Source organism: Cricetulus griseus (genome assembly GCF_003668045.3).
Source record: "Cricetulus griseus strain 17A/GY chromosome 1 unlocalized genomic scaffold, alternate assembly CriGri-PICRH-1.0 chr1_1, whole genome shotgun sequence".
In the NCBI taxonomy this organism is placed as follows: Eukaryota; Metazoa; Chordata; class Mammalia; order Rodentia; family Cricetidae; genus Cricetulus; species Cricetulus griseus.
In genome coordinates this window covers 149601214-149625006 of record NW_023276807.1, presented here as the reverse complement: position 1 = coordinate 149625006, position 23793 = coordinate 149601214, and the positions used below count along the sequence as shown (strand labels likewise).

Sequence of the window (23793 nt, the reverse complement as noted above, 5' to 3'; positions counted from 1 at the left end):
GGGCCAGAATGATATTGTCTCACTTTGTAGTATCTAAATCTCTACCACACTCTACTAGCTTTAGCAGCATCAAAAAGGGGGTGGGGGTGGGGAGACACACTCAAGCAAAAGTGATAGCTTTCAATAAAACAGTACTAGACACAAAGCTAATAGGCTGGCCTGGGCCATGAAGTAGTGTACTTGTACTTGTAATCTAAGTGCTGACACAAGGCAGAACACTAGGAAAGTTAAAAAGTTGCATGTAACATGAACTAATAAAAGATCCAGAGACTGATATTGGGGTTCACATTTCAAGCTGGATATCAGAACAGCAAAGCAGCTGGTCACTAGCTTCTTACCTCAACCTCAGGCTGAATGGGCTGATCCTGTCTCCAGATTCTCTCACCAAGCCTCAGACTGTAACCTCTGGTTAGTGTGGCTGGAGAATGAATGCCGCTCTAAGACCTTGCTTCCCTGTTATATACTTCCCTAATATTGGGATTACAGGTGTGAGCTATAATTATCTTTTAGACTGATTCACTCTTCTTGTAGATCTGGGTGGCCTTGGACTCTATCTATTTTCTTTATAAATTTTATTTAAATTACAAGCATTCTTATTTTACATGTCAATCCAAGTTCTCTCTTCCTTCCATCCTCAGATGTCCCTCATTGACTCCCCCATCCATTCCCCATCCACTCCCCCAAGAAGAGTTAAGCCTTCCATGAAAGATCATGAAAATCTGTCAAGTCATTTGGGGCAGGGCCTAGGCCCTCCTTGTGTATCTAGGCTAAAAGCGTATTGCACCATGGGATATGTGCCCCCCAAATCTCCATTCTTTCACTAGGGATACATCCTGGTTTCACTGCCAGAGGCCCATAGACTGCCCAGTGCTCCTAGCTGACACCCATGTTCAGAGAGCCTGGTTTGGCCCTGTGTTCATTTCCCAGGTGTCAGACTGGGGTCCATGAATTCCCACTTTCTCGGGTCAGCTGTTTTCCCAGCATGGTTTTGACCCATTTGTGAAACTGGGTTCCAGGATTTTGGCTCAGTGCTTAGCTGTGGATCTCTGCTTCTGCTTCCATCTGCTACTGGATGAAGGCTCTAGGATAGCATTTAAGGTAGACACCATTTATCATTGTAGGTAGCATTTAAGGTAGCCTCTCTATTGTTGCTTAGGTTCTTAGTTGGGATCATCCTTGTGGATATCTGTACAATTCCCTAGTGCCAGATTTCTCTTTAAATCTATAGTGGCTCCCTCTATTGATGTTTCTCTTTTCTTGTTCTCCTCTATTCCTCTCCCCACTCAATCTTCCTATTTCCGCATGTTCTCCTTCCCCCTCTTTTTCTTCCTTCCTCTTTCTGCTACCTCCCCCATGCTCTCAATTTATTCAGGGGTTCTTGTCTTTTCCATGTCACTGGGAGACCCTATATCTCTCTCTTATGGTCCCCCTTGTTTCCTTGCTTCTCTGGAGGTGTGCAATGTAGTCTGGCAATCCATTCCTCTATGTCTAATATCCATATATGAGTGAGTACATACCATGTTTGTCTTTCTGTGACTGGGTTACCTCAGTTAGGATGGTTTCTTGTAGTTCCATCCATTGGCCTGCAAACTTCAAGATTCCATTTTTTTTTTTTTGCACTGAGTAGTACTCCATTGTGTAAATGTACCATATTTTCTGTATCCATTCTTCAGTTGAGGGGCATCTGGGTTGCTTCCAGTTTCTGGCTATTACAAACAGCACTGCTATGAACATAGTTGAACAGATGTCTTTGTTGTATGAATGTGCATTCTTTGGGTATATGCCTAAGAGGGGAGATTTGTATTTCTCTTAATCCTGAGTCCTATTATTAAAGGTGTGTCCCACCACCTCCTAGCTTCTGGCTGTTCGGGATTAAAGGTGTGTGTATGGTTTCAAAGGCTTTTGGCTGACTTTACTTTTATGAAGTAAAGTCAGTCCAGCTTTAATAAATCATAAGTAATATATCACTACATTTACATGCATGAGATTTTAATCATTGACCTAGCTAGAAGACTATGTGACATACTAGCCAGGAACAGGATCAGTGGACCCATTTACAGACTCTGAAATTTGTATATTCCAGGAACTACTATTTGTTTTGGAATTACTTAGACACCCAGCACCTTAGTTTACTAAGCACGGAGATGGATTAAAGCTATCTCAGAACAGTGCTGTCATTACTAATACATTAAAATCAACCAACAGATCAAAGTACTTTAATTTTTCTGTTTAGCTGTTATTTTTATCTTAACTATGATTTGAATTAATTATGGATATTTGCATTTAAAGAAATGTTATAGAATCAATTTACTTAGCAAGTGAAAACCAAATACTCAGACACTTATCAATACTTGGAAATTAATATATCATGATGCTTTGAGAGGAAAAGGAGGGAGAGGGAGAAGGAAATTAAACATGTGGACCTGTATGTTCTTGTGGGAAATGTCCATGGGTATTGTTTTTAGAAGTGCTTATATATCTTCATAGGCATTTGGAAATTTATTAGACATTGTCTTTATTTTCCTTTGTAAATTTTATATGAATTACAGTAGATACATTTCAAGTAAGATTCAAAATAGAATGATTTCAATCATAAGCCTGGAGTTGCTGCTGTATGAAGTCATTATGGAGTTCCATTACAGTTCTCTAGAAATTACTCTAAATGCTATTCATAAAAATAAATGGAAGTGAGTGCATCGAAGCATTAAATAACTTCTTTGCTGAATTCTGCCTTAAGTTTACATGGTTCCTACCAATAAAATGCATCTCTTAAATAATTTGCATCATATTTTTGGACATTTATTATCAGTATTTTGGAAATTAAAAGTAATTTGTGTGTTGCAATATCCCCAGAAATGTATGCATTATCTATATTTTATTTTTATATAACTACAATCTGAAGTTATACATTTATGAGTTAATTTTCAACATCCAAAAATGGAATTTAATGTTGGTGTTCTTCCAAAAGTTATTTTAGAGTCACATAGCAAGACATTTTCAATAGTCTGCATTAACCAATTTCATGGGCATAAGTATTAGTGGGTTAAAGAGTAAGACCTTGTTCTCACTTTAAACGAGGCTACCTACAAAACTTGCCGTGAAATAGCTACCTGTATCTTCAAGATATAACTCTGAGGGAATTCATTTAAAAAAAAAGGAATATTTAATTTTGCATATCTTTATTTGTATGTTATACTTCATAGAGAACAATCAATTCAAATATATTGCCTAATTATGTTTCCTCCTGAATAATAATTTTAAGGAAAGAAAAAATAGCCACTTAGAACATATTCTTTATTTCTTAATCTGAGAGATGTCTTAAGTTAAATGGCACTATGAGAAAAAAATATCGATTGCACATGTTGAGGAATTTATGTCTTGGAAAGTGAAGCAGACACCGGAGGGAAACCCACAGTGTCTTATGTTGTTCTGGGGGAGTGGGATCGCTTCCTTATCTTGGGCTCTCTTGTTTGCTTTTCAGTTGCTGCGAGTGTGGCTGTGGGAGGGCTTCTTCCCTGTGCGCTGTTGCCCATCCAAGCCTAATATGGTTAGTGTTCCCTGCTGCCTCACCTCTGTGTGATGTCCACCTCTCTGTCCTCTCTCCAACCTTTCTTTACTTTCTACACCTGTGTTCATCTTACCAGGTAGTGAACCAGCTATGCTTTAAACTTGAGAAGAGTAGACTACAGTGAAAGTTCAGGACAGTAGATAGATCTCATTCCCGAAAAAGAAACTCCTGAGGATTTTGACAATAGGTCATTTTAAATAAAACACTATGAGCAGAGCAGAGTATGTCAAGATCTGTCCCATTTAACATGTCACTGTTTGCGTTGTTCCATTCAATGAATTCCATATCATACATGAAAGACTTCTGTCCAGGTAAAATCACCTTTCTGTGTCCCGAAACCATTGAATGTCCATAATGTGACCACAGTCTTCTATCATCATAATTATCATGGATACATGTGACATTGATGAGGCAATACAATATAATTATAATGGAATGGAATTATTTCTTATATTTGAAGTGATATTCCTATTTTGATACCACTGAAGTTAAATATATATATAATATATATATATATATATATATATATATATATATATATTCGATGCCAAATTGAAATAACCTGAATTATTTGTAAACAAAAGAAAATTAAAATGTGTATTTGGCTTATAATTTTAATATTTTAAGATGGGGTAGACAGGAAAATTCCATTGTTACATTTAGAGGGAATCCTGCACCATAGTGAGCTAGATTGTAAAATAATCTAGACATTTCTTTTGTAGGTTAGAGTCCCAACCTTTGCATTTGTGCTATTTTCATTTGTAGTCAAAATTGTCAATAAAAGTCAGTTTCAAATGCATTATAGAGTATTACATGATGGCCTTTTGAAATCTAATTTTTATTTTTGTTGTATCTGCATTGTGTGTCTGAATGTGGCTTTGTGAATGTGTGTGCAGAGCTTTTGGAAGCCAAAGGAGGGCACTGGATCCTCTGAGCTAGAGTTTTGGATGAATGTGTGTGACCCAATGAGTTCAGGGAAATGAACTCTATTTGTCCAAAGGAGCAACAAGTACATTTGCTACTGAGCCAGGGGTGGCATTTTGAATTACTACTTTTATTATCAATGTAGTCATCTAAAATTATTTGAGAATAACTGATTTTGGCTGATTAGTGAAATTTATGTGTGGAAATAGGGCTGACGTATTTAAATCTAAAAAGATCATGAATTCTTTGATTCATCCTCTTCTCAGTTTTTCAACTTTATTAACTTCTTGCTCATGTATTAACTACATGTTTCTTGGAATAGTTGTACAAACCTTACAGGAAATTGGAAACCAATAATCTTGTATCATACCTTATGAAATGTATTGTTATATTAAAACTCTGAAGTGAAGTAAATTTTTATTCAGCAATGAGAATATACTATAATTCATCTTTATATTATTTAAAATATGAAGATCTTCAGTTTTCTATTATTGGTGATTGCAAAAGCATATCATGGCTAATTTAATACAACACAAGTTCTCAGGTACTACAATGTTTTGGAAAGGCTTTTTTGATAAAATATTCATCATGCCATTCCCACAGTTGCAGAGAATATTTTTCCACATAGAAGCATTTCACCTGAGAAGTACAAATGAGAAGTTTCAATGAATTTTATTTGTAGTTTACATGTCCCTATCCTCAAAGATCCTGTCATCTCAGCTTCCTTGAATTTATTTGAAATAAGTATGAATGAGGACCATGACATTCTGCTAGTAAGACAACCTAAATATCCAATAACCCATTTGTGTTCACATGCTCATACTGTTACCATACACTTATTGAAAAACTTTATCCCATAAAACAAAATTTACCCATCCTGTGTTTAGTTGATATACTGAAAACCTAATGTTCATATGTTTTGTTTCCTTTTATAAAGCAAACTGAACTTTTATGTAAAACATCTATGTTTATGTAAAACTCTTCATCATATGTTCCCAATTCTACCCACTGGAATTTTCTTACTCTCCAGTACAGACTGACCTGGAGTGAGTTTGGTACCCCAAGTGACCCTGGTTCATTGAGTTCCTCCTAATGTCATATGCTGAATCTTAACACATAAGCCCAAACACCTGACTTAATTGGAGAGACTCCTGAATTGTAAAAGTCAATTTTTTTCACAAAACCTGTGCCTTAATATTTTTAAGATTCCAGCCATAAAATTCTTAAATTGAACATTATTCAAAGGTTAAGGTCATTATTATGTCAGAATACACAGTGAGTGTGATGGTGAAAAGAGATGTGTTTTAAGAAAGAATACTTTGGGTGTGGTAGTACAAGTATTTTAAATTTAGCACCCTGGAGGAAAAGGATGGTGTATCTTTGAGTTTGGAACAGTTATCATACCACATTTCTGGCCAGCAGGGGGATACATAGTGACACATTGCTTAGAATACTGTATTTTGCAGTTTCTATGAGGAAGACATAAATGCCAATGCTTTGTAAATTGTTAAGATCTCAAACATTTTGACATAAAGTTCAACACATTATAATTAAACTTTAAAACAAAAAAGTGATAAAGAAATATACACATTAATTTTTAAAGAAATTGGAATTCATAACTATCCCTCCTTACACGACTGTAGTCCATGCAATATTAAGTAATTTGATTTTTCTTAATATATTATTATAGATTAAGATAATAGGATACTCTATCATGTGAAGACTGTTGTTGGAGGCAGGATTTATACTTTCTCCTTGGCTATTCCATTAACCAAACATTTCCTCATTAGGCACAAGAGAACCATTAATAATTCACTGTTTCTATGTATTACCTGGTACTCTGGAGTACCTTACAATTTTATGCAAAATTTCTTATCAAATGGAAATTTTGAGAGTAGAAATGGATGCTTGTTTGCTGATGTAATCTCTAAGAATGATATGCCTTTTATGTTTCCTCAAAATTCCTACAACAAAGTCTTTGCCAGGATTAATAAGATAGCACAAATATCAAGATAAATGTATATGATTGTGTTTAGAGCACTGTTCGTAAGAAATAGCAGTAACTGCTCTCCTGAGTCACTTACATTAGAAATAAAAAGAAATATGTAATACCTAACAACCTAGGAACAATGTAGTAAAATAACACACATTATCTGGAATGGGGAAAATTCTATTTCTGTACAGTTTTGTGTATTTGTACGCTCTTCTATCCATCTCACTGTGGTGAGGTGATTCATGTCTTAAGGGCTCTTGAATAAGAAATTCATGAAGTGTTAATAATAACAGTCAAAGCACACCAAATGTTTAGGATGTATTCCCCTTTTCTAAAAACAATATATTTTAATCATATTATATAAGTTCTTAAAAACTGTATTAGGTATGTTTTACTACTTAATTTCCAATTCCTTAAGGAAACACTGATATTTCTACTTTTGGAAAAAAAAGTGACACTAAGATATATTTTGTTTTCAATTTTGTTGTATCTATTGAATAACCTCTAGGAAACTACAAAACAAACTGTGTTGTTTTTATTCTAAAGTACATGAGTTGTTTTAAATATCTGCATATTCAAAACCAAAAAGGCATCTTGGTAAATATCTATTTGACACTGCACCTATAGCACACAATAATCATGAATCAAATTTGTAATGAAATACATAGTCGTTCTGGTCGCATTTTCTTAATGCAGTTATAAATGAAACTTTTATATCTGATGAATTTAATTTTCTTGTGGGATCTTATGAATAGTAAAATCACTTCCTTTGAGTTTCACTGAAAATAATTTAAGTATTTTCACTTTTTTCTGGCTGTTTAATGTTATATGCTTAATCATGTACCACATCAACTCAGTATTCATCAACATAGTCATCTTCCAAATACCTGTCATTGTGTAGGCACAATCAAACCATCATCCAGTCACTCATTTATTCATTCATCTATGTAAAAATATGTTGAATGCCAACTCCAAATCAGATACTAGGTCTCTGATGAAATTTGTAAGTGAATACTACTAGTTCCTGTCATTTAAGTAGCTGACAAATGCTGAAGGAAAATCATACTAAAGTTGGTGTATTTCACTATTGTGTAAAAAGCACATCCAGAGAGAGAGTAGAGCTTCCTGGAGTTGAGGTTTCAGGGAAATTATATAAAGCAAAATTTGAAAAGGAATCCAATACTTGGCCATTGTTAGAGAGAATATCCTTTAAAAGAGCAAGTAAGTTCAAATATATGAAAACATGCAGACCAATCAGAGAATTTAGATAAATTCCTGTAATAGGAAAAAAATTTTCCAAAGGATACAAGATATGTTCAATATTTTAGTAATTTTATTAAAGGATTTAAGTAGGAAGATTAGAAAAATATCTTAAGTAATAAATTTTGGCAATAATACAATCTAGTACACTTTTGAGGGTCAGCAAGGGGTGGCACATATCTTTAATTCTGGAACTCTGGATGCAGAGGCAGGAGGATCTCTGTGAGTTAGATGCCACCTGGACTACTACTGCTAGTGAGCTCCAGGACAGCCTGGTATCCACAGAAAGACTCTGTCAATAAAACCAACATATAAATAAGAAAGAATAGTTAGCATGCTTTAGGAAATAAATTATAGAATGCATATTGTATAGCACTTGGGATATGACAAATGAGTCATAGCAAAGAACATAAGTAAATTGCTCAAATATTAAGGAAGGTGGTCATATTGGAGTTACAGAAAATGGAAAGAAAATGGTTGAAAAAAGCAAATCGAAATGGTTTAAACAAATAAACATTGACTTATTTGTTAGGCCCATTGAGTAGGAATGGCCCTAGAATATCTCAATAAAATCATTATTTACAAAGTGAGAACAGAATTTTCCAAGAAATTAATTCTGAGCTATTAAAGAAAAGAATGAAGAAAAACAGAGATATTTGCTTGAAATATTTAAAAATATCCATTCATAAACAGAGAGGAAAGAAGCACCAGAAAAAATAAAACAGGTATTTTAGTCAGTCAGTATACTTCAAAATAAATTAAAAGTTCTCATTCATGAACTATAGGTTATGTCATAATGAGAGTAGTTTTCAAAAACTTACAAATTATTGGCTAGTAAATAAAACAATAGATGAAATTTTCATGGATAGAGATGAGAGGCAAGATTTATTTCTGTTGAATTACATAATGGGCTGAGTATATATGATTGAAAAGAGTTGCTAAACAAGCTAGAGTAAGCATTAAAGAAGTGGGAAGGGATCAAGAAAAAGAAAGAAGGGAAGAAAGAAAATAAGGGAGGGAGGGAGGAAGGAAGGAAGGAAGGAAGGAAGGAAGGAAGGAAGGAAGGAAGGAGGGAAGGAAGGAAGGAAGGAAAGGCCAAAACGTTTCAGGAGATCATGGAAACAGAGGAAAATATTGAGCAATTACAACTGGAAAGGGCAGTGGCAAATTAGCTAGACATGAAGGAGAGAACAGAAGATGACTGTGGTGTGGCATATGAGAAAATGACCTTTAATATAGGCTTAGATGGCTTAATACTTAGTAGAATCTAGAGAACATGATTTGTTGACCATCAAAACTAGCAGCTCGAAAAGTGAGTTCCATTCCAAATGAGTGTTGCTGTCATTTCTTATCGCTAGTAGGGAAACTAGCTCTTGGTTTGAGAGGATTCAATTACATTCACTGCTCCATGGGTGACATTGTTTATTTACCACTTTTAGATGTGGCTAACTGTGGCTCACTTTGTTCTAGGAGGTGTGGCTACAGCAAAGCAAAGCAGGATCCAGAAGAGGAAAAGATGCACTTTCATAATGGGCACAGTAAGCAAATTGTGCAAAATAAAAATGAGAGACTTTATTATTCCGATTGTTGCTTGGGTTAGGTGATTATTCCAATTGTTGGTTGGGTTAGGTGATTTGTAATCATTGACCAAATCTATTATGCATAAAACAAGCAAATACTCCTGCATTTATAACTCTTGGGCTTGAGCAACCTCTGAATGGTTTATTCAGTTCAAAACCAAATCGATCCATTTTAATCATTAAAATAAATTTGCTTGCCTACCATAGAAAGCTACTGTAGTTTAAATCAAAATCTCAGATGATGAAAAGTGAGTAGAAGTCTATCATGAAATATGCCATCCAGAGGGCCTAATGAATGAATGTCACTCAGCTGCTTCTTTTTGTAGGATTGCAATGGGAATTTCCTGAGGTACAAAGCCTTTCTTTCAGCAACCTTGGTTCAGATGACCTTAAAAGGAACACACTTTGCAAGAAATATGTGAAATACAGTTAGAATAATAAGCTTAAAAATAACATAGTGAGCTTTAATTGGTATTTTATTTTTTGGTTGTGAGCCTAGGCTTTAACAACTAAGCCATCTTTCCAACACTTTAATTGGTAATTTAGAGTGTTCAGTTTTCAGTAAGTGGTACATAACATGAGTTGATTTGAAAAATGAGTGAGGGCACATTTCTTTTGCTTCATTCCCTCTTCTAAGACCCTACACATCATGCTGAGAAGCATGGAGTATACTTCCCAGTCCTATGGGTCTGTTATCCATCTTTAAAAGGCAATCCTGGTATGATTATCGGTAACCTGAACTCAAATGATTTACAGAACTCTTAGAATAGACACCATGTGAAAAACAGTTTGGTTTTCCTTTTGATTTCTATTCCAGAACCACTAGGAGTTGTTTTAAATGACTTTTGGAATTAAAATTAATAGTCTATTACATATATAAAAATGACCCCATAGAACAAACAAAAGATAGGACATTATTTCCCTGCCCTCTTCAATCATCAAAGCGTTCTCAATATTTATCGAAGTCTCACAGACTGAACAGGAACTCAGAAGATGATTACATAGATATGCTAGCATGTTACACATTTCTTGTATAGGGGAGAACGTCCATCTTTTTAAGTTATAAATGTAAAATAGCTGTGAACGTGAACATAAATGTCATAAATCAGAAGAAATTCTTTTCTTGCAATTCAACTCCTTTTAGAAGTTAGAGAGTTCAGTCACATTAGAGTGTTAGCAAAGTTGATGTCATCCACTCTACTCCATTAATGTCCATGTATTGTTACAGTTAAACTGCCAGGAGTAAGAACCTACATTGATCCACACACCTACGAAGATCCCAATCAAGCTGTCCATGAATTTGCCAAGGAGATTGAAGCTTCCTGCATCACCATTGAGAGAGTCATTGGAGCAGGTGTGTGGACATCTACATTCTGACCTTTCACCTTTGTTTATACTAAGAATGTAATACATCAATGCCCTTCTCTCACACAGAATATTCTTAACCTCTTGTAATTTACTTTTTCTCTCAAAATTGTTTATAACTGATCACCTTTTAAGACAAGCTTCTGGGTAGTTCATAAATGAGCAAATGTCTACCTTCTTAGCAGAGAGACCAAAGAAAGAATCTTTTGCCATTTAGTGTTATATATCTGTGCCTAGTTCCCTTTTCTTTTCTGTTTTCATCAGTAGTAGGTACTCACAGAGAAGCAAAAACAAGATGAATTAGAGTCAGTGTTTTTTTTTCTTTTTAATTTCTTTCTAATGTTACCATTTGGGTTGTTTAGATTAAATTGATGAAACTAGTAAATTCTAAAGTGTTTTTTGATCATCTGTAGTGGATATTTCAAAATGTAACATTGACTTTTGTTATTTATTAATGTGGATGTTTGGTCTCACCTTTAGTTTATCTTCTTCCATCTGAACCTTAATGCATCATGAATTTGGAGTTTTATTAGAGTAAGAATTCTAAAAGAGTTTATGCAGTATTTTGTATCTTTTCACAAGGTGAATTTGGTGAAGTTTGTAGTGGACGTTTGAAACTACCAGGGAAAAGAGAATTACCTGTGGCTATTAAAACGCTTAAAGTAGGCTATACTGAAAAGCAGCGTCGAGATTTCCTGGGTGAAGCAAGTATAATGGGGCAGTTTGATCATCCGAACATCATCCATTTAGAAGGTGTTGTGACCAAAAGTAAGTACAATGGCACAGTGTGTGTGTGTGTGTGTGTGTGATACACATCATGGGTATCTGCTTCAATTATTGGTGTTTCTACATTAAAAGAACTGAGCAAACGAATATAAATTTCTCAAATGGAAAACATTTCCTTATACTTTAGTAGATTTTTCCTAAAGATGATATATGGTGAGCACAAATTTTCATTTTATAAGATGTATATTCATTGACCTTGAATTCATTGCCAGAAAATAAAAAACCTGTAAGTAGTAAAATGCAAAAAATAGATTAAGTTTTTATTTTTTGTTGTTTATGTAAATTTTTTATTTTTTCTTGTGAGCCTAGCAGTCAAGTCATATCTCAGGCCCCGATTACATATTTTTTAATTGGTTTAGTTATTTGCTACTGGGAATTAACTTTTCTCATCAACAACCTCAAAAAAAAATAAATTAATCAGTAAGGATTAATTTGTTTTTCATTACAGGAAGTCTAGCTCTTATTCAGAAGTACCAGAGATTTACATGCATTTAGGTATTTTTTAGCATCTTATGAATGCATTTATGTACTATGCCTCTCCATGAAGGGTGCCAAAATCTTTAAATGTTCAGTTGCTCAATAAAGAATATAACTGGTCCTCCACTAGTCCAGGATGATTTTTTTTTACATACTGTTTGTCGTAAGTTACTTGGTTTGCACATAGTACTCAGAATGAATACTCAAAGACTACTATTTGACATGACATTCACATGCATGCACATGTGTATTTGCACAGAAAAAGTAAAGTACACAAATAAATGTACAACAATTGCATTAAACCAAAATCAAATGAACATAGAGATACAAGGAAAGTAGCAATGTAATCATTGAGCATACACTTGGGCAATGCCCATTATGAGTTTTTTCTGTGTTAATTAGTAGTATCTTCACAATTGTGTTCTGAGGTACCTTCATCCATCTTAATGATAGAGATTATAAAACTCAAAGTTTAAAATCTATTTTAATTCTTCAATAGAAATGGACACATGGTCAATGAAAGTCTAGATAAAATTCCAAAAATTCTCACTGGCAACAGTAATTTCTACTTAATAATTTCATAATTATCAAATGAATATTTGGAATTGTCTGAAGTTATATATCCCACACTGTACTTAAAGAAAGCTTCAAAATGTCCCAACATTCAGCCTTTTGTAGGATTTTCATGGCCTGTTTCAGCTGGCCTTGCCCTATCAGTGCACAGGCAGCATTGTAGCAGAGTTCATGCATGCCTTCTTGGAGACCCAAGTTCTCCTGTCACAGAGAAAAATGTCAGTCAAACAGTAAACATGCATATTTTTTCATAGCTGTATAGGGACAGAAGGAGACACACTATATACATTGCTCTGACTGTAGTGTTTTGAAATATATACCTCATATTTATTGCTTTTAACGCCCTTCAAACTCTTACTCAAATTCCACAAATTATTAAACACAATAGCTCCTCGTTTTTCCTGAGTCATCTCCTGGTTATTCCAGTGCTATGAAGGTACATGTAATAATCTATAATGCTCTTTTATTTGGTGCAACTCTTATAAAATCTTTTAGTTAACTTTTGCATATTTGCATACATTTTCAGTTTACTAGCCAAATAGTGAGTTGTGCTTGGGTGGGGAGCATTAATGCAGAGTCTTTAAGTAAACTGATTTTATCGAAATCTATGCTAAGACATAGCTACTTTAATTAAATACCTTATGCCTTACTGTCACCCTGAAAAAGAAATGGACCTAACTTAAAGGACATCATAGAGACTCTTATGTTCTTTTATGCATGTTGGTGAGTATATGTGTGTGACCAAAAGTTGTATTAGTGAATAGGTACATATTTTCACATTTTTAACTAAATGTGGTTCAGAGTAGTAGACAATGTCCCAAGTTTTAGAGATATATTCATATATATTTATGTATCCTTATGTATGATTTATTATATGTCATACTTATGCAACTATGTACTGAGGAACTGAACTAGACAACTTCCTATAATAACACAGGCAAATTCCTCATATAATTTTATGCACTTGAAACCTTTATTATTAGGATCTAATGCCAAAGTAAACACGTGATCATATGCAGATGATGTGAATTCTATTATAAAAGAGATAGCACCGCAGTGGAGAAGATAGTTTTCAATTTTTATTCTCTTAATGAAATATTCTGTTGATTTTGCTATCCAAAGGAAGGCTACATATAAGGAAAGCAAATGCAAAAGCTGGAAATATGTCTTTGGTTTCAACTTTATGATCTGTGTGAGTTGAAACTGTATTTCCCTTTTTTAAATGCAGCCCTTGATGTTCAACTTAGAAAGTCTTCAACTTGTTTTCAATTTACCATGTTGCAACTCACTTTATTTGTATCCTTAATTTCATGCTCTCTGATCTGATGCTAATTTATTCAGCAATTATTCTCAACCTGCAGCACACAGATAATGAGACATAAGTGCAACTAACACTTGTGATTTTTCTGATTGAAGCTGAAGAGAGAGTCTGGAGTAGCACACCTATGGATGGTTGTCATTGAAAGCCTTGTCTTTATTCTATTACCACAGGTGATAAAAGATTGAGGACTCATTTAGATTCATATATATATATATGAATGTGTATAAAACATTTATGTACATATATGTAACACACTATACTATATATCTAGTAGAGGAGTCTCATGACTTTAGAAACACATGGGTCCCAGCTTAAGTGAGTCATTTATAACACAAGACACTTTGATGTTCTTATACAGTAGCAACTTTTACCATTTAATAAGTTCTAAGAAAAAAATGAAGACATAAGTTACTTATTTTCCCACTGTTAGGATGCTTAGCTCTTTGAAGTGTGTGAATATTTATGAGAGAGGACTGTGCACGTGCTTATGTGCATACATGCATGTGAAGGCCAAGGCAAACTCAGGTGTGGTTTCCCTGGAACCATTTACTCCTTTTCTCCAGTTTCGTTTTGCCGTGGGACACACTGTCTCATTGACTGGTAGCATGCCTTGTAGGCTAGGCAGGGTGGTCAATGAGCTCCTGAGATCCATCTCTGTCCTGTCTGCATTCTTACAGTTACAAATCCAAACATCAATGCTGATTGCGTTAGCATGTATTTTGGAAGTCAAATCCTGTTTCTAACTATGGCATTAACATCAAACTAGACTTTACTTACTGAGCCATTTCCACACCCTAGTTGCTTAGTTAACTTTATTTCCATGGGCTGAGACAATAGCCTTGTCAATGAATTCTCTCCAGGCAAGGATAAGGACCTCAGTTAAGGCTTCCATAGTCATCTAAAAACTCTAACATAGTGGTGACAGTTTGTAATTTCAATGTTGGATAGCTAGAGAAAAGTAGGTATCTCACTAGACCAAGCAGTCTAGTGAGAGGGTCTTTCTTTAAAAAAACAAGACATGGTTCTGTTTCTCAATTCAAGATATTCTACCTGAGGTTGGCCTATGGCCTCGATGACCAGAGCTGCATGTGTGTTTGTTTATGCTCATGAACCTATCACATGCACAATGTCTTTTCCTGGCAGTGGCAATTATCTAAGCCTAAAGAAAAGAAGAGAAATTTCCATTGAACTAAGTTATTTTACAGTTTTACTTGTTAATTAGAATAATGTAAAAATGAATTTACTTTTATTATGAAATTAACAAATTTAACTCAATGTTGAAATAACTTTAAAGCAGTAATCTCACTCTCCTTCTACATATTCAGATTAATTGACAATTGATGACTAATATATTCTGAAAGTGTTGATGGATAGGAAACGGTTATTATTGTTTTCCAAATGTCTTATTTCTTTCTTAGGAGATCATTCTTTTAAAATAATATAATGCTTTTAACAATTCTTTGAATATTTCTTACAATATGTCCTCATATCATTTACTTACCACTGTTCCCCCTCCCCTCCCCATCTTTCCACTTCTCCATACCCCTAATTTTTTATTCTTTTCTCTTTTCCTTGGAGAAAAGAATCTTACTGCATGTGTTCTAGGTACTATGGCACTCACAATGAGGTCATGTGCCCCCTCTTCCATGATGTTCTTCAAGCGTTAAGTATAAGGGTTGTATTGCAAATGTATTATTGGGCCTGGGGTTGCCACAGTCAGCTCATTTGAACTCTGCATTTAAATTTATTCTGAATTATTTAACTGTTTTCTCCAGAAGGAACTTTCTTTGAGGAGGGAGGAAAGTTACACCTAACTTAGCTATAAGGGTAAATATTTAGAATATAGTTAGAAAGTGTACTATTTTAGTTAAGTGATGACAGTAGTTTCTCCTCAGTGGTCTATGACCTCATAGAGTAGCTGAGTAAATTTACACTTGCAGCATAATTTATTCCTTTAGTGAGTGTTAACCCCAAATGTACGGATGTTAATTACCCCACAGAAAAAAAAATTGTCACTACTGCACATTTTGGAATATCTTGTCTGGCTGCTGCGGTTTGTAAACATTAGAAAGTGGTAGGTCTTTTACTGTTCTTTTCCTTTGGCATCTTGCATACCTCTTTAAAATATTGTTAGAGATAATCCTAAGGGAACAGGCTTCCAAGTCAAATCTAGGAAGATTCTTTCACAGTCCCATGTCTGAACAATGTGGTGTCTTCATCAATAGTATCTTAGATCATTTCTTTTTAAACCCTTATTAATATTTTAATTAGTGTTATTCCAACTTCTTTCCCTCTTTGACAATTTCACAGCAAAGTCTGCTCACCTGTTTCCCTTAGACTTTACCAAATAGTGCTTTTCTATTATGTTTCTGTACCAGCAAGCAAACAACTTCATTACAATGCATGCTTATCTTGATGAAATTCTGCTGTATTTCTATTCTCCTCTACATTCTCCACAGAAATTCCATGTAGTTATTTTGCTTCTTCGTGTAAGTTTATCCACTATTATAATGAACTACTATACTGTCCCTTGCTCTCAAATTTTAATTAACTGTGTCCTTCTCCACGGAATCATAATCATTTAATTTCACTTTTCCTTCAAGACTGAATGTCTGTATGATAAAAGGTTGGCACTCCATGATGCAAAATAGCTGAGAGAACAAAAAACTCCAGATCCAGACCAGAATGCCAACTTAAGAGGGCAAGCTGCAAAGGAAAGAGGTTCTTATTTTCCTCATTTGTGTGTTCTCAATCAGAGCCCAATGTTACACAGATTTTACTCATTTTTAAAGGAATAACTCTTGCCGTGCTATAATATAGCAGGTCGTGCTCTAAATGATAGCAGCATTTCTTGGCACTTTATCTCACTGCACTTTGCATCATATTTATATTTGCACCTTGTTCACCACCTTTACTATGCAGTGTGCTACTTCAAACTGACATAGATATAGCCAATTGTATCTACTATAGGGCTAAACACATTAAGTAAATGTAACCAATTGCATGGCAAAATGATTAAAATGTACAAGGGGTAAGGGTGGCTTTGACATTTCTTGAGCTTAAGTTTGGCCCTATGTATTAGAAATGATAAAACTAGCAGTTAAGCTACACATCAAGTTAGTACTTAAGGACTGATGAGAATAAAAGCCATAGATACTAATCAAAATTCATCTCATTCTTTTTATACACAAGGAGTGAATGACTAGAGAATGTAGCCACCCATTGATGCTCAGATTTGGTTCTCACATGTCATTTACTTGGACACAAAGGGCTCAAAACTGAAATCTTGCTGTAGTTTACATTCCTGTAATGTAGAAGTCTGAAAACTATACATTTATTTGGCTTATAAAAAGGAAAATATTACCTTAGCAAGTCATGCCACTGTTCAGTGTTTGGATAAATGAATAAATTCAATTTTTGTAAAAATGTAAACCTAATTAAATCAATACATTGTAATTTTTTTAAATTCTGGGACCTGTGAGATTGGCCAGTTTGTAAGAGACTGCCCTTGGAATACTGCATGAGGATCAGAATTCAATTCCCAGTACCCACTTAAAAAGCCGAACCACTGGGGTGGAGGATATGGGCAAATTCCCTGGAGTCACTGGCCAGCATGCTACACAACATCATTGATTGGGTGCTTGTTTTGTTTGCTAGGATGCCCATAGTCATTGAAGAATTTTATGCAGAATAATGATTTAAAATATTAGTAGATATTATTTCTTAAGGTAAGAAAGTTCCAGCCATTTATATAGAATAATTTGTAACAGCAATATCTAAATCACAAATCATTGTTAGACATGAAGGACTGTATTTCATATAAGTTTTATTATTAAATGTTGTTAGATGTTTTAAAATCATGTACTGTAGTAAAAGTAATGATTTTAATTAGAACTAAACTCACTTCATTATTTATTAATATCATTTTCAGAAACATCTAGATAAACAAGTCATTTTTGCTTGATAAATGACTATTTTTGAGGTCATTTCTGTTAATATAAGCACTTCAATGTGATTTGCTAGGAAACATTGAATTTGTAAATATAGAAATATTACCATTTCCTCTTAGATGAAGCACATGGGTTTTTGTTTATTTAATATTTGTCCCAAATAAAATTATAGAACTTTACAAACAATTTTTCATAATATCTTAGCCAGCAAGTAAAGAAAGTACAGAATTAAAAATGTTGTGCACACATCTTTCTAACTAGCAGCTCTATAGTTTTGTTTTGTTTCATTTTTGTTTGGTAATTTTGTTCTATTTGTTTCCTCTATCAGTAAGAATTATCCCTTCATTTCAGGCAAATGATCTTATTTTTTCATTGGCATTGATAACTAATACTTGAGGGATCTACATGTGTTATCCTTAGTTTAACCTCAAGGTTAAAATAAATCGTTTTCAAAATATTAAGTGTGAGTACAAAAAAAAAAAATGGAATACAACCCAAATACTGTGGAACAATAAAATAAACTATAGATATATAACCATAGTCAGAGGCTTATATTTAGTCCTTTAGCACTCAAAAATAGTTTCTAAAAAAGCCTCTCTGACATTTGTTTTCTATTGAATTATGGTGCCTCTAATGAAAGGATCCCTGATAGCCTGAAGTGGTGTCATGTGTTTATTGATGAACTAATGGCTTCATAAAAGCAGATAGTATAAACACAAGTAAAATAACTCCAGATTTAACTGCAGCATTTGTGATATAGCCTTGTTTGATGTTTCTCAGAACTGAACTTGCCTCCTGGGTTATTCTTCAACTGCAAGATCTATTTCTACTGCCTTCACCGGGGACACTTATTTTCCATTTCTAACAAGATTATAGGCTGTGCCTCTGCTACTTACCATGGTCTACACTGTGAGAAGCAAGAGCTACAACCACATTTCCCTGAGTTTTCTTCAAATAACACTGCCATATGGGTAATAAGATTGCATGATGAGGAAAACATTATTCTTCCTTTTTAAAAGATGTGTATTAGATTTTAGCACACACATAGTCACCACAGAAATCATGCATGCTGGCTCTCACCTTGAATTCAAGGATTTAGAAAACTGAGACAAGAACAATCATAAATCTGAGGTCAGCCTGTGAGGCAGCAAGTTCTAATTTAGCCAGAATACAGAATGAGACCCACTCTGTTGCCAAAGCAGAGTAAAACAAAATAAAATAATCAAAAAATCATACTATAAAGAAACAAATTCATTTTGTATTATAAATTATGTACTAGATGCTGAATTCTAAAATAAGAAAACTTAAAGGCTATAACACATTATCACTAACAAAATACAGTAAAAAGGATGCCTTTAACTTCCCTAGATAATTTCTGCGTAACTGAAAACTGAGTTACAAACCATACTTCCTTCTTCTCCTAGCCCATCATCAAAGCAAATTCTGTTTAAATTCTTATATTTATACTTCTTAAGCTAAAACCTTCAGATACCTCTTGTAAGGGAAATGCAAATCCATATCATAATATATCACCTGAAGAGAGATAGAGAGACAGAAAGAGAGAGAGAAAAGACAGAGAGAGAGAGAGAGAGAGAGAATGAATGTGTGTGTGACAGCAGGGGAGCAGACAAACAGAATAAGACAAAAACAAAGAGAGACACAAAGAGAAACATAAAAGGAGAATAATGAGTTGGATTCTATAAGGAAGAGATTCAGTATTTGCATGATGTGTATGGCATAGTCCTGATTACCAAGTTTACATTAGCACACAAAAAATTGCACATACATTAGAGTGTAACATGAAATTTGGGCTGGACATAATTTTGGAGTTATAAAATCATAGTTTGAAAAGAAACAGATCATTTCTTATATCTCCAAAGTTCCTTCCCACATGGCTTTCTCTTGTTAAATTTAGGAAGAAACTTTCTGAGCCTTTACTTGTTCGGAGAAGAACCAACTGTCATATCATCATTATACAGCTTTAGCAACAATTAATAACATAGCTTCTTGTATATATAACCATTTACTCTATCAAGAAATAAGAGCTAGTTTATGAGTATCAATAATGAAGACAAATCCCTTGCTTTCATAGATTGCCTGTGGTGGATCCTCAGGAAATAACAGAAAGCAGTGTAGAGTGTCCTCTGTGATTAAAGTCCTGTCTTGACATGCTTTATGAGCTCTTTTTATATGGATTTTTGATAATATGCTTTCAAAATTATTGGCAGATCTACACTTTTTCTTTACTTCCAGCTGGATAATAAAAAATGACTTGTACAGTTTTGTTGAATTTACAATGTTTAGAGTAAACCACGGTGATTATTACCATGTCATTTTTGCTGGATAGCAGCAACTGAGACAAAGCATAAGCCAAACTAAATGTAATTAGCATTAAAATGACTCAAGCATAAAAAATAATCACATGGATCCTCAAGTGTCTTATTCTTATCAACAAAAAATCTTGTAGTTGTTTGCAAACATCCATTATAATTGCTTTTCCATCATCATTGGAAATTAGAAATGCATTTTAGGTCCTTATCATACTTCTCAAATTACATATTTGTTTTTGACATTCCAATGTACACTACCATACATAATTAATCTGACTTTTATAATTAGATAATAGATGTTGAAAAAATCATATAGACAAAACACCTGTTTACCTTTAAAGGAATCACTTTTCTTTTCTAAATGTGTATTTTCAATTGTTAGTCACTACTCTGGTTAGAGAGCTCTTTTTACCATGCAAATTCTATCTTGTATGTTTTATGAACTGGGGGTAAAGTGTAAGACACAAATTTGCACACAATGATATACTTTTTGTAAAATGTCTGTCTCTTTCCTTCACTCTAGACCTTGCTTTGGCAGTTGTAAGCCTGGTTGACTTCCTGCAGGTTTTATATTCAAGAACTGAACCTGCTGCAGGTGGAAATTGCTTAGCAGAGGGAAGCTGGTTGTCTAGTGAGCAATTACAGGCATTTCTTTTACTATCAGTCCTTAAAACATGAAACTATTTCCATAGCGTTTACAATGTATAATATATGGTAAACAATCTAGAAAACATTGAATTATTCAGGATGTTTATAGGCTATTTGTAAATATCATGCAGTTTTATATAACAGATGTATATATGGGAGTCTTGAAACAATTCTCAGGATATACTAAGGGACAATTGCATGCATTATATTCTACTATTTTTTAACCATTAAAAATACACAGTCAGTCCAAAATACACACAGGTAGACAGAAGGAATAACTTATAAGGAGAGAAGAATTAGAATATGTTTTAAGTTCTGCAGAGGAAAGCTCTACAGATATAATGTCATGGGATAAGTAATTTAAGGACAGATATAGATCAGTGTTTTTCTTTGATAATCACGATGTCTGTTCGTAATTATGAATGAATATTTGCCTATGAAGGGAAGCAGAGTCTGTCTTCCATAGACATCTGTAGGAATTCAGTTCTTGTAACTGTGTACCATAATACTGCTCTCTGGATGGATTTCTGTAAGGGAAGTGATGTATTAGGTGGGTTGAAAGCAAAGATGCTACTTAAGGAATATTCCTGGAATCTTAGCTTGTTTCAAGAAAAACAGGCTTTGTAGTTTCATCAACAATTACTTTCAGCCAATAATTTTTTAGCTCTATTTAGATATAAATAATAGAAATACTCCCATGCTGTGTTAGAGGTACACACTGATTCATAAAAATGAAAATTGAAATTGGACCCCGGGGTATCAGAATCAGAACTAAAGAGCTCCCACCAGAATTGTTCCCATTTTGGTATTTACTTGATTTCCATTAAAAAGGACCATCACTATCAATAAATAACCTTCAAATTAGAAGCAGTTCTCTATTTATGAACAAAAATCACAAGTAGTTATGAAACTTTCTTCATGTTATTCTGACAAAACCACTGAAAATCCAAAGTTTTTTTATTTATTTTTGTTTTTACCCAGCTCTGTTACCCACTGCCATCCTTTCACTGACTTTCTCTTTCCTCTACTGGCCTCTCCTCTTTTTTCATGTCCCAGAGATGACCATTTCCCATTTTTTTCACCTTTCTGCTCCCTCAATTACCATCAGTCACTTCTTCACCTCTCACAGTCCCCTTGCTATTCTTCCCCTTTCATAGTCCCTTTTCTCCTTATTGACAACACACACACACACACACACACACACACACACACACACACACACACACACACACACACACACAAACACAGAAATTTTAAGTCTAAATTCCCTGTATGAGAGAAGTCATACTAATATCTCTTTGTGAGTCTGGCTTATTTTATTTCATTTAACAATGATTTCTAGTTCTGCCCATTTTTTTTCTGCATGTGTGACAATTTCATTTTTGTCCATAGCTGAAGAAAATAGCATTCTGGATACCATGTATATTTTTTGTGCATCAATCTCTCGATAGACATTAAGACTGTCTCTCTTTCCTAATCTTATAAACGGTACAGCACAACAACTAATGTGAAAGTGTTTCTTTAGTATGACTTGGGGTCCTTCAAATCAGATCATAGAACTGGTTTATTTAGTTGTTCAATTGTTTCTTGAGGAAATGCCATTCTGATTTCGACAATGGCTTTAAGTTTATGTTCCTACAGGCTGTGTTTAAAGTTTCTCTTTACCCACATCATGGCCAACATTAGCATTTTGTTTCACAAGTATTTACTATTATGATGTGGAAATCTAATTGTTAAACAATAATGCTTTCTTTCTTGAAATTTCTTGATTTAAACATGGAAAAGAAGGCTTTGTCCATGTTTGAACTTGATGAATTCTTCTTGACAAGTTTCCTGGGTATATCATGTACCCACTCCTAAATGTTAGTCACCTCTCATTATACGTTAGGCAAGGAAGTCAAATCAACTTTCTTAAAAAAGAAAATGTTAAATATTTTAAAGGATGAGGAAAATACTCTTACATTTGTAATACTCAGTAACACTCAATTAAAAGAAAATTGCCACTAATGTTCTTCATGAGAGCATAATCATCTTGAGTGAGGAATTAAATTTCCTATTTTATGATGCTAACTAGTGAGTTTCAAATTATATTAAATGAAGAATTCTCTTCTGTCTACATTATTTTTCATCTGGGACTGTCAGATGTTCTGTAGCTAACTTTGTACTCTTGTGTAGCATGGTGTGTTTAAATATGCAAGTTCTAGTTCTGTGTCCTGAACTCAATAGTCCTTAAGTAACAGACACATATTGAGAATGTCATTAAGTTAATGACAATGTTGTTCTTAGTTTTATAAAACCCACTTCTAATAATATAAAAATATAATATATGAATAATTGATATTAATGTTAGTAATTTTATAGTCAGAGGTCTTTTTCTTAACTCAAAATAGTTTAAATTAATGCTTAATTTTACCCAACATACTTTCATTGTAGAGTAAAATGGCATGTATTTAAAAAAACATGAGATTATTGTGGAATTTTAAAAGTGATAGCAATGTTTTAGTTATATTCTCATCATAAAAAGGATATTTGTTATTTTTTACTGGCATTTTTGTATAGTCATTTCATGTGAGAAATGCCACAATTTTCTGGGGATACAATAGGGTTTATTATGTGAGATCCCTTGCATCTAGCAAGAACACTGATTGGGAAATAAAGAGTTTATCAAATGTATAAAATAATACTAAGCAAATCATGTAGCAAAATACGAAGTGTTAATAACTACTCAAACTTCTTGGATGATGTAGACTTGGTAGAAACTCACAATTCTGTGGGATAGATGCCATGATTAATTTCACTGTTAACAGGTTAAAATCAGTTATAGAAGATAATTGACTTGTCCAAGCTCATATCTTAGTGATATTATGCAAATTTCTCCAACTGCCAAATAATACCAGCAGCGCATTTACAAAATATAACTCATGATTTTGGCTCTTGTGTAGTCTCATGACACATAAGCTCATAGTGGTAGCATAGTGACCTTTATATCAGAGGTCTCCCTATTAGAAAAGAAGCTAG

At 34.0% G+C, this 23793-nt stretch overlaps 1 protein-coding gene across 11 annotated transcripts in view; it reads left to right on the top strand.

The window, feature by feature from the left end:
- The window catches only part of Epha5 (EPH receptor A5), a 323256-nt gene that overhangs the window by 265427 nt on the left and 34036 nt on the right, over nt 1-23793 (top strand). For 5 of the 11 annotated variants that reach the window (XM_035453281.1, XM_027390976.2, XM_035453284.1 and 2 more), the window contains 3 exons: nt 9216-9283; nt 10554-10679; nt 11273-11458. In XM_035453281.1, the coding sequence (XP_035309172.1) occupies nt 9216-9283; nt 10554-10679; nt 11273-11458 (380 nt within the window). Of the gene's footprint in view, nt 1-3481; nt 3548-9215; nt 9284-10553; nt 10680-11272; nt 11459-23793 lie in introns of all 11 variants that reach the window. The other 6 variants (XM_035453282.1, XM_035453280.1, XM_027390975.2 and 3 more) reach the window with 2 other exon arrangements.